The 14,222-nt window shown below is 40.7% G+C and overlaps 1 protein-coding gene and 1 long non-coding RNA gene across 5 annotated transcripts in view; one reads left to right on the top strand and one right to left on the bottom strand.

Annotated features, from left to right (window-relative positions):
* LOC140481879 (disco-interacting protein 2 homolog A-like) overlaps positions 1-14,222 on the top strand; it is a 273,185-nt gene that overhangs the window by 253,174 nt on the left and 5,789 nt on the right. For all 4 annotated transcript variants that reach the window (XM_072578496.1, XM_072578497.1, XM_072578498.1 and 1 more), the window contains 4 exons: positions 2,084-2,141; positions 3,392-3,466; positions 7,637-7,811; positions 13,269-13,392. In XM_072578496.1, coding sequence (XP_072434597.1) covers positions 2,084-2,141; positions 3,392-3,466; positions 7,637-7,811; positions 13,269-13,392 — 432 coding nt within the window. The remainder of the gene's footprint in view (positions 1-2,083; positions 2,142-3,391; positions 3,467-7,636; positions 7,812-13,268; positions 13,393-14,222) is intronic.
* Positions 5,909-14,222, bottom strand: part of LOC140481882 (uncharacterized) — a 100,015-nt gene continuing 91,701 nt past the window's right edge. Inside the window, exon 3 of the long non-coding RNA XR_011961630.1 lies at positions 5,909-6,463. This is a non-coding gene — a long non-coding RNA (uncharacterized lncRNA). The remainder of the gene's footprint in view (positions 6,464-14,222) is intronic.

The following is a 14,222-nucleotide window of genomic DNA, read 5'->3' as shown; positions in this document are numbered from 1 at the left end:
GACAGGCACATGGACAGCAGTAAGTTGAGGGATGTGTAGGTTGATCTTAGATTCAACACAACATCACAACATCATGGCCCATAGGGCCATGTTCTATGATTTCGCGAAGGGGAAATCGTGCCTGACGAGTTTTGAGTCTGCGAGTGACTTGAGGGCCATGGGCAAAGGTGGGAAACTGGAGTTGAGGATTATGAGCCATGATCTCATTGTATGGTGGAGCAGACTCGATGGCTGAATGGCCTGCTTCTGGTCCTACACCTTATGGTCTTACAAGTATTAACTCATTGGTTTAAACTATGCATCCAGAGTTGCTGCAAATAATGTGCTTTTTTTTTTGGAAATCTTCCTGAAGATTGAAGTGAATTTAAACATCTTTTGTTTTCCAGTAGACTGCAAAAAGCATTCTATTATCCCATTTATTCTTAAGTGTAAGGTGCAGGTGTAAGATTGTTGTATACAGTCCAGTCAGTTTGCTCTGTCACTGAACACTGTCAAGGTTGATCTTGCGCTTCACGCCGCTCCCAATCTGTTCATCTTTGCATTCTGTATACTAAAGATGAAGCATCCACAACTCTTAAGTGAATAATTCTAAATGTTGTTTGAGTGAAGAAATCTCTCCTTTCAGTCAAATGATTCATTTCTCTTTATAGCATAGTTTTGGTCATTTTAATAGAATTCTGTGGAGAAATGTTGATAAGAAATCAGATTTAGTCTTTGCTTTTATTCAAACCTACTGTAAATAGCATATTAAGAGATTGCTCATCCAGAATGCACAAGCTGTTCAGATGATGTCTCCAACACTGTATGTCTAAATACTGTTTTGTAAGAAAATTGAATGTATAAATAGGGCTTTAACAGCTCTGTAATTTTGACTGTTTGATGCTGTGGGCTATTTTTGAAAATGCTAACGCACTAATTCTGAAGTCTTGCTGTTTTTCTATTAGTTAATCACTTTCAAGTAATAACAGGTGTAATCTTGTCCCTTCTAGTGAGATCACTGAGACTGAGATAACTGTGGAAAGATATGCCTTACTGTTGCAAATGTTTTCCACTGCAAAACTCAACAATTATAGCAATGTCAGCATTAAGCCTCCATTAATTCAGAGATGTGTGTGCTATAGTTGGAAAGTCTGCAGTTCTGTTTTGTCTCATCTCCATATTATGTTGAAATTGCTGCTAAAGAAACCGTCCGTTTCGTTGTTTTGTCAGTTTTAAATAAAAGCGTCACAATCATGGTGGATAAGCTAGAATCGCAATTTTCTTGTGAAATGACAACAGAATTTGCTGTCTGACACCATCATGGAAAATGTAGCGACGATTCCATTTGACCACCTGTCCCTATTAGCTGTTTCTGCTTCACTGCTGTATTTTGTCCAAGAATGTTGCTGCGAAACAGCTTGCCATTTTAAAGACCCCCTGGAAATTATAACATTGGAGCTTTTTGTTCTACATGCGTAGATCAACAGCGTGAAATCAAGCATTGAACGCAGTGTTGGATTAAATAGAATTGTTCAAAGTAAGGTCGACAATGTGTTTCACCTCAGTTTATAGATAGGAAGCTGACTGTTTATTCTGGCAGAGTCTCAGTTACTTCATGAGAATACTTGCTTTCACTTTCCCTGCCAAGGATGATTTTTTGATAAGGCGTTGTCTAGTGTAATTTCTGAAAAAAATTGAAAAACCTATTTGTAGCATATGGGCATTAATTTTTTTCTTCAGCTTAAGAACTTGAGCTCTTGAAAATGTTTTGGCTACATCGTTTTCATCAAGTAAACAATCAGCTCAGTTATGGAGCACGAGTGATATATATGTGGAAGTGGTAGTGCAGTGTTCCAAAGAGACAAGACTACCATTCATTTATGTCACTTACACATGTTAGATCACCCATGTTCATAAAGTAAGAAAGACTATTCCAAGGTGGGTCATTCTTGAAATGAAGCACTGTCGAGGCCAGAATTTTGGCAGTTGAGTCAAAGTGCATCTGCAGGAGATTTTGCACAATGTACATATGTTTGCATGTTTTTATTTTAAATTGTATGGTATTTTTCCCTTTTTAAACAAAATCTGATTTCTTTGGTTGTAGGGTGCGTTTAGTCGAGAGAGGCTCCCCACATAGTCTTCCACTAATGGAGTCAGGAAAGGTATGTGGAACAACAATAAAATCTTTTGGAAAAAGTTGCTGATTGTCCACTGAAGAGTAAACATCATTTCTTGGTCTACATCAGTCCTTAACTGGCTCAACAGGTCTGAAAAAACTGGTAATTTCACTTGTGGTATTTTGGATTTCACAATCCCAGGAAAGATGAACCATTCCTTTCTCATTTGCATCAGATTAAAATTTTACCTTTAGAAAACAAGATGAAGAGCTGCAGTCCATAATGTTATACATTACTAAGATGTAAGGAGCAGATTAAATAAAATACTAAATACTTGTTTGGTGGTGCCAACCTTCATTTTACTTCAAAGCAGGGAGTGCAGAATTAAAACAAACCTGGGGTTGAGGATTTCCTGATTCTAGAAAAGTTCAAAACTGCAGCAGATCTTGATTACAGTATTATGCAGTCTACTGGAAAAGAAAGGGAAGGGGCACTAAATTCAGAAAAGCACTAGCTGGGCCAGTACCAATAACTAAGAGACACCTAGTTATCAAAGAAAGGCTTGGATTCAATGTATAATAAAATGGAATTGTGTTTGACGGCCAATCAGCTTTTTTTTCTTGGCGTTTATCTTGATCAGCTGACTTTCTAATTAGACAAATGCCCTCCGATCCCAGCATTTTAAAATAAGACCAGTCCAGTTGATAATTGTATTCACCAGAAAGCAAATTGGGTTACAAATGATGAGAAAAGTTAGTCTCTGTGGTGTAGCTAAGACTGGAGTTTTAAATTTATTCCTGAAGATTACCAAACCATTCTATGTTGTGGATTTCATCAAATATTGGATGTTTGTACCTTTTCTGTGCTTTGTAAATGTTACATTACTTCAGACATTTGGGGACCCTTGTGTATCTGTTGACAACTAGATTCAGCGTTCCTTGTTCTGTTAATAATGGACAGTGGCTCAGCTTTTTATTAAAGCTAAGTATTGTGGTTGCTGAAAAACAGGATGTTCTGGAAAAACTTAGCAAAAATGTTTTTTAAAACAAGACAATAGAGCGAGAAACAGGTAACTTCTGCGTCGATAGCCTTCATCAGAATGGAATTTGGTTAGAGATGTCGCAGATTTAAGAAATCCTCGTAACCAGTTACTTTTCTAACTTAGTGTCCATTTCTGAAGAAAGATCATCCATGTGAAAGTTAGCTGTTTCTCTGAGATCTTTGGTTTTGTTTTTAATATGTATAATAGTCTGTTGAATCACAAGGAATATAGAAATTTTCCTTTTCTATTGCAGATTCTTCCTGGAGTTAAAGTTATTATAACTAATCCAGAGACAAAAGGACCTCTGGGCGATTCCCATCTGGGAGAGGTAAGATGAGAAAGAACAAGTTGATGCTACAGTTCAACCCTAACTTTAACAAGTTTGTAGGTATTGACTTGGAAAATTATCCTGCTCGTACACTTTATTAATGCAGCAGGCTTATCACGTTATGCTTTTCTTTTGATGTGCACTTAATCTATAGCATACTAACAAATCTGTATGTTTTCTAAATCAAAAGTCATATTTAGCATTGACTGCATTCCTGTTTCATGAGTGGAGAGTTGATCAGAAACTGATATATTTGCTGCCTCCTGCTTTCTTCTTATCATTTGTTTTGCTGGTGGAATATGAGCACATGTGCATCAATCTTCAGATAGTTTTGCAAATATCACCAGTGGGCTGAAATGTAGAAACTGGGTCTCTGTACCTGTGGTGTGCAACTATTCCTGTCAGCGATAACAGTGGCACTGAGTACATTGCCTACACTAGGTAGGCAAGCTGAGCAGACAGTCCCTTCGCAAGTTTCCACAAATAATTTTGACATTAAAGAGAAAAATTCTGTTTCAGGGTGTCGTTCTGAAGTAGAAGTGTTGCTTAGAACATCAGGAGAGCACACATTTTCCTCTCGAGTAAAGTTGCCTTAGGACAGATGGGAACTTGATTTGATATTTGACCCAAAGGTAGCACCTCTGTCAATACGATGTGTTAAGATTTTAGATTAGGTCACGGATTCCCGGACTCAATGAGTCCTCCCTTTTATGTAAAGCGAGCATATTCAAACAACCGTGTTTATAAATAAAAGCTATTTTTGCATCATTTATATAGCTGGTACTCAAGTATATTTAAGGTTTGTATTCTTCTTGTGACATGCTCACCCTTAACTATGCTTGAACTCAGTGACTTGCTTGAATTTGGAAATAGTTTCTCTGATACTTCTGCTGAGTTAACACCAACAAAGTGAGCACACCCAAGAAGCTTCCAGGCTATTATTGCAGCCGAAGCAATCTTTATTCAGAAGTTAGTGAAGAGACAGTCACATTGCAGGCAACATGCGTAATCCCGACCAGGTAAGGATAGCAAACTTCCTTCCCTCATGGACTTTAATGAACCAGATAGTTAACCAATTATCATTGAAACTAACACATTTAAAATCCAGGAGCTCCCTGGTGACAACTTTAATTGAATATTGAAGTGAAAGAGGTTTATTGTCACATGTATTCATGAGTACAGTGAAAAGTTTACAAGTCGCCACTTATGGCACCATCCTAGGTACAGAATTTTGGTACAAAATAGTAAGTAAAGAAAACTTTAAGAAGTTAAGCATTATAGCCCTCCTTACTTAAAAGTGAAAAAACAAAGATACGCAGTTAACAATTCAACACCACAGTGCATCAGCGCCTAGCCATGCTGAATTCGCACTCCTCACAAGGGCTTGACCACCCCTATTCCAGGTTCATCTCTTTCCTTACCACTGTCCAGGTTGTCTGTTTTTTACCGCCTTGCAGCCTGCTCCCTTTGTCTCCACCGGCTTCCCCAGACTGTCTGCTCCCGCTCTCAACAATAGCCATCCTGGTCTGCCTCCAACTTAGGAACAACCGCCTGCTCTCTCCACTGGCAGCCTCAGGCTGCATGTTCTTGTTCTCACTGCCACTCAGGATGACTGCCATCAGCGCAGTCGATCTCTCTCACACCACATTGCGCTTGTGTATTTGTAATGTAATTTTTAATGTAATTGAGAATTGCATTTCCATTCTAGTAGGTGATTGATGCTAATGTAAACCAAAACCTCAAACCTGCCTCTTGCAAAGTAAACTGTATTTGTTATTCCTCCAACAACTGGATCACAAACTTATTCTAGTTTCAACCGCAGGAGGCTGTTCATCTACTTCGCATTTGCAGTTTAAATAATAGATACCTGTAGCTGCCTGATGGGATTTGCTTCCTGGGGGCTTTCATTTGCATTAACCTGGATTACTGGTCTACTGACATCAGTACTGTGCCTCACTTTTCCCTCTTCAACTGATCTATGCTGTTTTCTTGTAAGTCAGATCAAAAACTGGGAATGTGATCACGACTTTGGAGCTTGTCAGATGGGATACTCTTGTGTCACTGGTATTGCTTTGTTGGACTTGGTTTCCTTGATGATTCTGCCAAGATAACACCAGAAAAGCAAGCTCATTCAAAGAATTTCATGGCAACTGTTGCAGTCTGAGCAGTTACTACTAAATATGGGGAAGCAACTCTGCTCTTTTAGCTGGGGATTTGAAGTGGATGATGAGCATTCTACAGGTGAAACTAGAATGAGACTGTGGCTCAGTTGTTTGGTAAAGTAATAAATATAGTTTATTTTGGAGGCTACAGGTTGGAAGCTCTTTCTGCTCGTATCAAGAACCCACCGGTATGGATTGTTGTTAATGCAATACTCAAGTCAAGGGGCAGCATGGTGGCTCAGCGGTTAGCTCGCCTGCCTCTCAGTGCCAGGCACATGGATTCAATTCCACCCTCTGGCAACTGTATGGAGTTCGCACATTCTCCCCCTGTCTTCGTGGCTTTCTGCCAGGTCCTCCGGTTGCCTCCCACAGTCCAAAGATGTATATGTTAGATTGATTGGCCATGCTAAATTGCCAGTAGTGATCAGGGATGTGCAAGTTGGGTAGGTTAGCCATGAGAAATGCAGGTTTACTAGGAAAAAGGTAGGGAGATGGGTCTGGGTGGGATGCTCTTTGGACGGTTGGTCTGGACTTGTTGGGCTGAATGGTCTGTTTCCACACTGCAGAGATTCTATGGATTCAACACCAGGCAAGCAAGTACACTCAACCCTGTTTTGTCTAAAGATCACAGTGAACCTAGAGGTGATGAGGACTTCAATTCATGCACAAAATAGATAGGCACTGCATAGATGTTTTAAGAAGACTCCAGCAGGCATTGATTGTTGCTTTTGTTTTAGTCCTTTATGACTGTAAAATCCCAATTTCAGAAACACCACCTCAAAGAAATGTGTGCAGTGCTCAGCTTGAAAACCCTCCTGGATTGTCCTGCAGTCTCCTGGAATGAAAGATTAATCCCCTTAATACTGCTGTGAGCAACCAAGGAGAAAAACAATACTAATTAAGTCATTTTAAACATTAGTTTCTTCCAACACACTTTTTCTCCTGATTGAACTGGGGTTGAAAGATAAGAGTGAGTGTTATGATCACTTTTTGAAGAATTTATAGCATCAGCAACACCACACCAAAATAGGCTGTGAGGCAAGTAGCCTTTGATTTTTTTGACACTAAAACAAAGCAATCTAAATTAAGAATAGTGCAAATACTTGTAAGCCAAATCTGTTGGCAGAAAATGTCTGAGTTTTGACCAGAACAGACTTCGGAAACAGTCCAAGAACTGATGCAAATGTTAAAGTGCAGATTGCAAGCATTTCTAGCTTACATCCTGTACATTTGGACCCTGATTGTGCATTCAGGTTTTGGGGCAGCACGGTGGCTCAATGATCAGCACTGATGCCTCACAGCATCAAGGACCTGAGTTCAATTCCTTCCTCAGGTCACTGTCTGTGTGGCATTTGCACATTCTCCGTGTCTGCATGGGTTTCCTCCCACTGTCCAAAGGTGTGCAGATCAGGTGAATTGGCCATGCTAAATTGCCCATAGTGTTAGGTCCATTAGTCAGTGGTAAATGTAGGGTAATAAGCTTTGGGTAATGGGTCTGGATGGGTTACTCTTCAAAGGGCTGGTGTGGACTTGTTGGGCCAAATAGCCTGTTTCCACACTGTAGGGAATCTAATGAGGTGTTGTAGGGAAAGAGCTTCTTGCTCTTATTAATTGAGCCATAATATGTGTGACAGTAAAATCTAATGGAGAGAATGTATAACAAACATGAGACACTAGGTTTTTTTTAAATTCTGTCGAAGGCTATAAATGAAACTGATTTTCTTCTGCAAATTAAAATTGTTTGGTAGGTTAGAGTTTTAACTGTATAAATTGAGATTGCAGTCAGTCATTGTATCATGACATGGCATGCATGTACATAGACTTTGTAATCTGCCACCAGTGTTAATGAGTTAGGAACTATACACTTTTCCTTTTCTTTAACAAAAAAGCTCACTTTGTGAATAAATCTAAAACTTAGTTAAGGTGTCTTCCTTCACCAACTGTCTGAGAGGGTTAACATGTCGGGAACTGTGATTTGTTGCTGATTTGTGATGCTTTCCCTGAACAGATCTGGGTGAGTAGCCCTCACAATGCTACTGGGTACTACACTGTTTATGGTGAAGAGTCCTTACATGCTGACCATTTTAATGCCAGACTCAGTTTTGGAGACTCTCAAACTTTATGGGCACGAACAGGATATCTGGGATTTCTCCGCAGAACAGAATTAACTGATGCAACTGGAGGTAAGACTTGGTGTGCAGAAACATTGAGAAATGTAATTATATTAATTTGGGTGGGGGAGTGTTTAAGCATGGTTTTCACATTATAATTCTGCAAAGTATTTCATTTAAGCATTTTGGTAAAATTGAACAAGTTTTAAAAGGATAAATATTAATACATTACAACTAGAAGAGGTAAGCTGTGAAGAAAGCACAAAGACTATATAGCTGCTTCAGAGATTGGGCAAGAAATTGGCAGGTAAAATATAATGTGGGAAAGTGCAGAATTATCCATTTTCATTAGAATAGACTAGCTGATTTTTTTTTAATATGGTAATACTAATGTTGGTATTCCGAGGGATTTTAGGTATCGTATACTAATCACAAAGGTAACATACTGGTTTAGTAAACAATTAGGAAAGCAAATGATATGTTCACCTTTATTCTCAGAGTCGGGAAATAACGACAAAAAGTCTTGCTGCAATTGTGTAGAGAAAGGAGACACAGCTGAAGTTTTGTGTAAAATTTTGATATCTTTACCTGAGGAGGGATATCTTTGGCTGCAACAAAGACTTGAGAGATCGATTTATTGAGATGAGATGGAGTCCCCTGGTGGTTTGAATGGGGAGGGTTAAGCTGGAGTCCCCTGGGAGTAAATGGTGTCTTTTTGGTAAGAGTTCTTTTATGAGATAGGAATTGGGTTTATGCTGGAGTCCCCAGGAAAGCGGGTGTTGGATTAAACTGGAGTCTGAAGCGGGTGGGGGAGCACCTTAATGCTGGAGTCAGTTTACACTGAGGTTCCCTGGGAAAGAGCTGAGATAACTACATTGGATTCTGGGCAAGCTACCTGACACGAGAAATTCCTGGGAGAATATTTTGTATGTAGGAAGCTGTGCAGTGAATGATCTACAAATGAATGGTGATGTGGCATATAATGTTTTTTTAATTCATTCAAGGGATAGACGTGTCACAGGCTGACCAGCATTTATTGCCTGTCCCAAGTTGCCTTTGAGAAGGTGGTGGTCAGCTGTGTTCTTGAACCACGACAGTTCACCACCTGTGGGTTAACCCACAATGCTATTAAGGAGAAAATTCCAGGGTTTTGACCCAGTGACAGTGAAGGAACGGTGATATATTTCCAAGTCAGAATGGTTAGTGGCTTGGATGGGAACTTGCAGGTGGCGGTGTCTCCATGTGTCTGCTCCCTAGTCCTTCTAGATAGTGGTAGTTGTGGGTTTGCATGGTGTTGTCTGAGGATTTTTTGAGTTTCTGCAGTACATCTTGTAGCTAGGTACACACTGTTGCTACTGAGCATTGGCAGTGGTAGGAGGGGATGCTTGTGGATGTAGTGCAAATCAAGCAAGCTGCTTTATCCTGGATGGATTGCACCTGAATTGGAAGGGAGCTAATAAACTGGCGGGGGATAAGCGGGTGGGGTATAGGATCCAAGGAGATAGTAAGGAAAGAGATCAGCCTGAGACTGGTACAGTTGGGAAAAGGAGCAAGTTGGGCAGGCAGGAACAAAGCAGAGAACAAGATGGTACTGATAAATTAAACTACACTTATTTTAGTGCAGGAGGCCTAACAGATAAAGCAGCTAAACTCGGGGCATGATTAGGAATTTGGGAATGTGATAATAATTACAGAGAAGTGGCTCAGGATGGACAGGGCAAGCAGCTTAATATTCCAGGGTATAAATTCTATAGGAAGAATAGTAAGTGTAGGCAAGAAAGGAGGGGAATGCATTTTTGGTAAGAGATAACATTACGGCTCTACTTAGGGGGGATATTCCTGGGAATACGTCCAGGGAAGTTATTTGGGTGGAACTAAGAAAGGGATGATCACCTTAGATTGTACTATAGACCCACAGTTGTTAGTAGAAAATTGAGAACCAAATTTGTGAGGCGATGTCAATTACGTGTAAGAATAATAGGGTGGCAGTAGTCGGGGATTTTAACTTTCCAAATATAGACTGTGCCTGCCATAGTGCCAGGGCTTGACTGGAGAGAAGTTTGTGAAATGTGCACATTTCGGATTCAATATGTGGGTGTACCAACTAGCCTCGGGCAAAACTTGATCTGTTCTTGGGAAATAAGGCAGGGCAGATAACTGAGATGTCAGTGGGAGAGCACTTTGAGGCCAGCAACCATAATTCCTATTAGTTTTTAAATCGTGATGGAAAAGGATAGACCTGATCTAAAAGTTGAAGTTCTAAATTCAAAGAAGGCCAATTTTGACCGTATGAGGCAAGAACTTGCAAAAGTTGATTAGGGGCAAATGTTTGCAGGTCAAGGGACAGCTGGAAAATGGGAAGCCCTCAAAAATGAGATAACGAGAGTCCAGAGACAGTATATTCCTGTTAGGGTGAAGGGCAATGCTGGTAGGTGTTGGGAATGCTGGATGACGAGAGAAATTGAGGATTTTGTCAAGAAAAAGAAGAAAGCATGTGTCAGGTATCGACAGCAGGGATGAATGAATCCCTAGAAGAATGTAAAGGCAGTAGAAATATACTTCAGGGAAAACAGGAGGGCAAAAAGAGGACATGAGATAGCTTTAGCAAATCGGATTAAGGAGAATCCAAAGGAATTCTACAAATACATTAAGGACAAAGGGTTACTTTGGAGAGAAAATAAGGCCCCTTAAAGATCAGCAAAATCACCTATATGTGGAGCTGCAGGAGATATTTTGCATTAATGTTTTCTGTGGAGAAGAATGTAGAAGGTAGAGAACATGGGAAATAAATGTGGCGTTTTGAAAAATGTCCATATTGCAGAGATAGCAGTGCCAGACATCATAAAATGTGTAAAGGGGAATAAATCCTCAGGACCTGATCAAGTGTACCCTGGAACTCTGTAGGAAGCCAGGGAAGTGATTGCTGGGACCCTTGCTTGGAAATCCTTATTATTAATAGTCAGAGGTGAGGTGCAGGAAGGCTGGAGATTGGCTAACATGGTGCCACTATTTCAGAAAGGTGGTAAGGAAAAGTCAGGGAACTATCGCCTGTTGAGCCTGACATTGGTGGTGGGCACATTTTTAGAGGGAATCCTAAGGGGCAGGATTTACCTGTATTTAGAAAGGCAGGTACTGATTCAGGGTAGTCAACATGGCTTTGTGCATGGGAGGTCATGTCTCACAAACTTGATTGAGTTTTTTCAACGAAGGGAATTGATGAGGGCAGAAGGTGGATGTAATCTACATGGACTTCAGTAAGGTGTTCGACAAGGTTCTCTTGGTAGACTGGTTAGCAAGGTTGGATCTCATGGAAGACTGAGAGAACTAGCCATTTGGATACAGAACTGGCTCAAAGGTAGAAGACAGAGGATGATGGTGGAGGGTTGTTTTTCAGACTGGAGGCATGTGACTAGTGGTGTGGCACAAGGTTCGGTGCTGGGTCTCCTGCTTTTCGTCATTTATATAAATGATTTTTGGATGTGAAGGTATGGTTAGTAAGTTTGCAGATGACACCTAAATTGAAGGTGCAATGCACAGCGAAGAAGGTTACCTCAGAGTTCAACAGGATCTTGATCAGATGGGCTAATGGACTGAGGTTTGGCAGGTAAAATTTAATTTAGATAAATGAGAGGTGCTGCATTTTGGAAAGGCAAATCAGGGCAGGACTTGTACACTTAATCTTAGAATAGAATCACTACCGTGTAGAAACATGCCATTTGGCCCAAAGGGTCCACATCGACCCTCTGAAAAGTAACCCACCCAGACCCATTCCCCTACTCTATTACTCTACATTTACCTCTTATCAATGCACCGAACCCACACATCCCTAATGCTATGGACAATTTAGCATGGTCAATTCACCTAACCTGCACATGTTTTGGATTGAGAGGAAACTGGAGCTCCCAGACAAAACCCACGCAGACATGGAGAAAATGTGCAAACTCCATAGGCAGTCACCCGAGGCTGCAATCTAACCCGGGTCTCTGATGCTGTGAGGCAATATTACAAGCCACTGAGCCAGCATGTCTCCTGAAAATGGTAAGGTCCTGGGGAATGTTACTTAGCAAAGAGACCTTGGAGTACACGTTTGTAGTTCTTTGAAAGTGGAGTTGCAGTTAGACGGGATAGTGAGAAAGGCCTTTGGTATGCATGCCTTTATTGGTCTGTGCATTGAGTATAGGAGTTGGGAGGTCATGTTGCGGCTGAAAAGGGCATTGGTTAGGCCACTATTGGAAAACTTGTGCAATTCTTCTCTGCCTGCTGTAGGAAAGATGTTGTAAAACTTGAAAGGGTTCAGAAAAGATTTGGAAGCAGGTTGCCAGGGTTGGAGGGTTTGAGCCATTGGGGGAGGCTGTGTAGGCTGGGGCTGTTTTTCCTGAAGCATTGGAGGCTGAGGGGTGACCTTTGTAGAGGTTTCTAAAATTATGAGGGGCATGGATAGGGGAAATAGATAAGGTCTTTTCCCTGGGGTGAGGGAGTCCAGAACTAGAGGGCATAGGTTTAGGGTGAGAGGGGAAAGATATAAAAGAGACCTAAGGGGCAACTTTTTCATGCAGAGAGTGGTAAGTGTATGGAATGAGCTGTCAGAGGAAATGGTGGAGGCTGGTACAATTGCAATATTTAAGAGGCATTTGAATGGGTATATGAATAGGAAGGGTTTGGAGGGATATGAGCCGGGTGCTGGCAGGTGGGACTAGATTGAGTTGGGATATCTGGACAGCATGGACAAGTTGGACTGAAGGGTCTGTTTCCATGCTGTAGATCTCCATGACTCCATGTAGACCAGGAAAGATGTAAAAGTGACCCAAAGGGCTACTTTTTTGTGCAGAGCTGAGGGACAACTTTTTCACCCAGAGAGTGGTGCGTGTGATGGAATGAGCTGCCAGAGGAGATAGTGGAGGCTGCCACAATTCCAACATTTGAAAGGCACCTGGATGATTATATGAATCGGAAGGGTTTGGAGGGGTGTGGACCAAATGCTGGCAAACGGGACCAGATTTATTTAGGATATCTGCTCAGCATGGACGAGTAGGACCAAAGGGTCTTTCTCCATGCTTTACGTCTCTATGACTGTGAGGACAATCAGGTTTCACACTGGAGTCACAATAAAGGTGCATTGGAAACAGAATTTGCAAACTAAGAGGCCGGTTCTTCAACAAGTTTCCCTTGGCTGTAAATCAAATCCTCAACTGCCTGCAAAACTCTGTTCAAACAGTGGTCATACAAACCAGTCAAGTGACTTCCAGGTCTCACGTCCAACAACTCTCTGAAACCATGTAGATTTTTAGGAAATATTTTCTATGTGTCATTTCATTACCTTTCATGATGAAATCTCAACAGAATTTAAAATACACCAGTTTTTTTCTACCATCCTTCAGGACTCAAGTCCTCAAAAAAGTACATGTGAGGAATTCAGGGCTGATGAGGATTTTAGGTCTTAGGTCTACAGAAAAGATGCTTTTATCTCTTTCACTGTGCTAACTAGAAGTGACTTATTTAAACGAGTGGCATTTATCTCAACTGTTGCAGAACGTCATGATGCCCTTTATGTGGTTGGATCCTTGGATGAGACCCTTGAATTGAGAGGAATGCGTTATCACCCAACTGATATTGAGACCTCAGTGCTTAGATCACACAAGAGTATTGCTGAATGGTAAGGCATAAAATAATTAACATGATTAATTGATATCAGCTTTAATGCTTCATCTGCTCACCCATGATTTAAGATAAATTCTTCATTACAGCTGAACTGTCAAATTGATAGTGGTAGTGACAATAAAGGATATTCTACTCTATTGAATGAGTTGGGAAAGTATGGCGAAGTATTCAAGAAAGAAATAAAATATAGCATGAATGGGTGAAACATGGAGGAGGATAATTAGTGGAAAATGGGACATGAGAATCACCAAAATGGACACCACATATTTTATGGAAAATTGTCACGCACCACTAGAAATGTTGGGTCCTAAGCAGAAGACTAGAAAAAGATTGTGTGACAGAGTCATACTATCTGAGGCATTGTGTCAACTTATAGACTATCAAATATGCACAAACCAGTACACAGACTTGTCCATGTCAAGCTGATTAATCTGTAAGCTATAAGTCAGAAGGCTGAGGTTTGACTCTGAGCTGGCCATGGAATATTAATCCTGGAGTTGCTGTTCCAGTATGTTACCTTGCAGCAGCCAATCCCTGGAGCCATATACGAAGGAGTAGTGGGATTTAAATTGAAAGCTGAAAGGAAGTGATACAAAATCTAAATCCCCTTTGGTAGCTAATTTGAAGAGTTTTGAGATGGTGAGGTTGCATCTGGGTTTTCGAGGCTTGGATAATCTAGTGATGTGAAGGATAATGCTCGACTTCTGAAGGGTGAGAGAGCAATTTAGTTCATGAACTGTAAAAAGTAAAACACAAATCACTCAAATTCAATCGGACCAGAACCTGAAACAGGATGAATCAGACAGTCAAGTGTAGAATGAGACA

This window comes from Chiloscyllium punctatum, chromosome 10, assembly GCF_047496795.1.
Source record: "Chiloscyllium punctatum isolate Juve2018m chromosome 10, sChiPun1.3, whole genome shotgun sequence".
Lineage (NCBI taxonomy): Eukaryota > Metazoa > Chordata > Chondrichthyes > Orectolobiformes > Hemiscylliidae > Chiloscyllium > Chiloscyllium punctatum.
The sequence above is the reverse complement of the archived record's forward strand: the minus strand, read 5'-3'. Positions and strand labels throughout refer to the sequence as shown.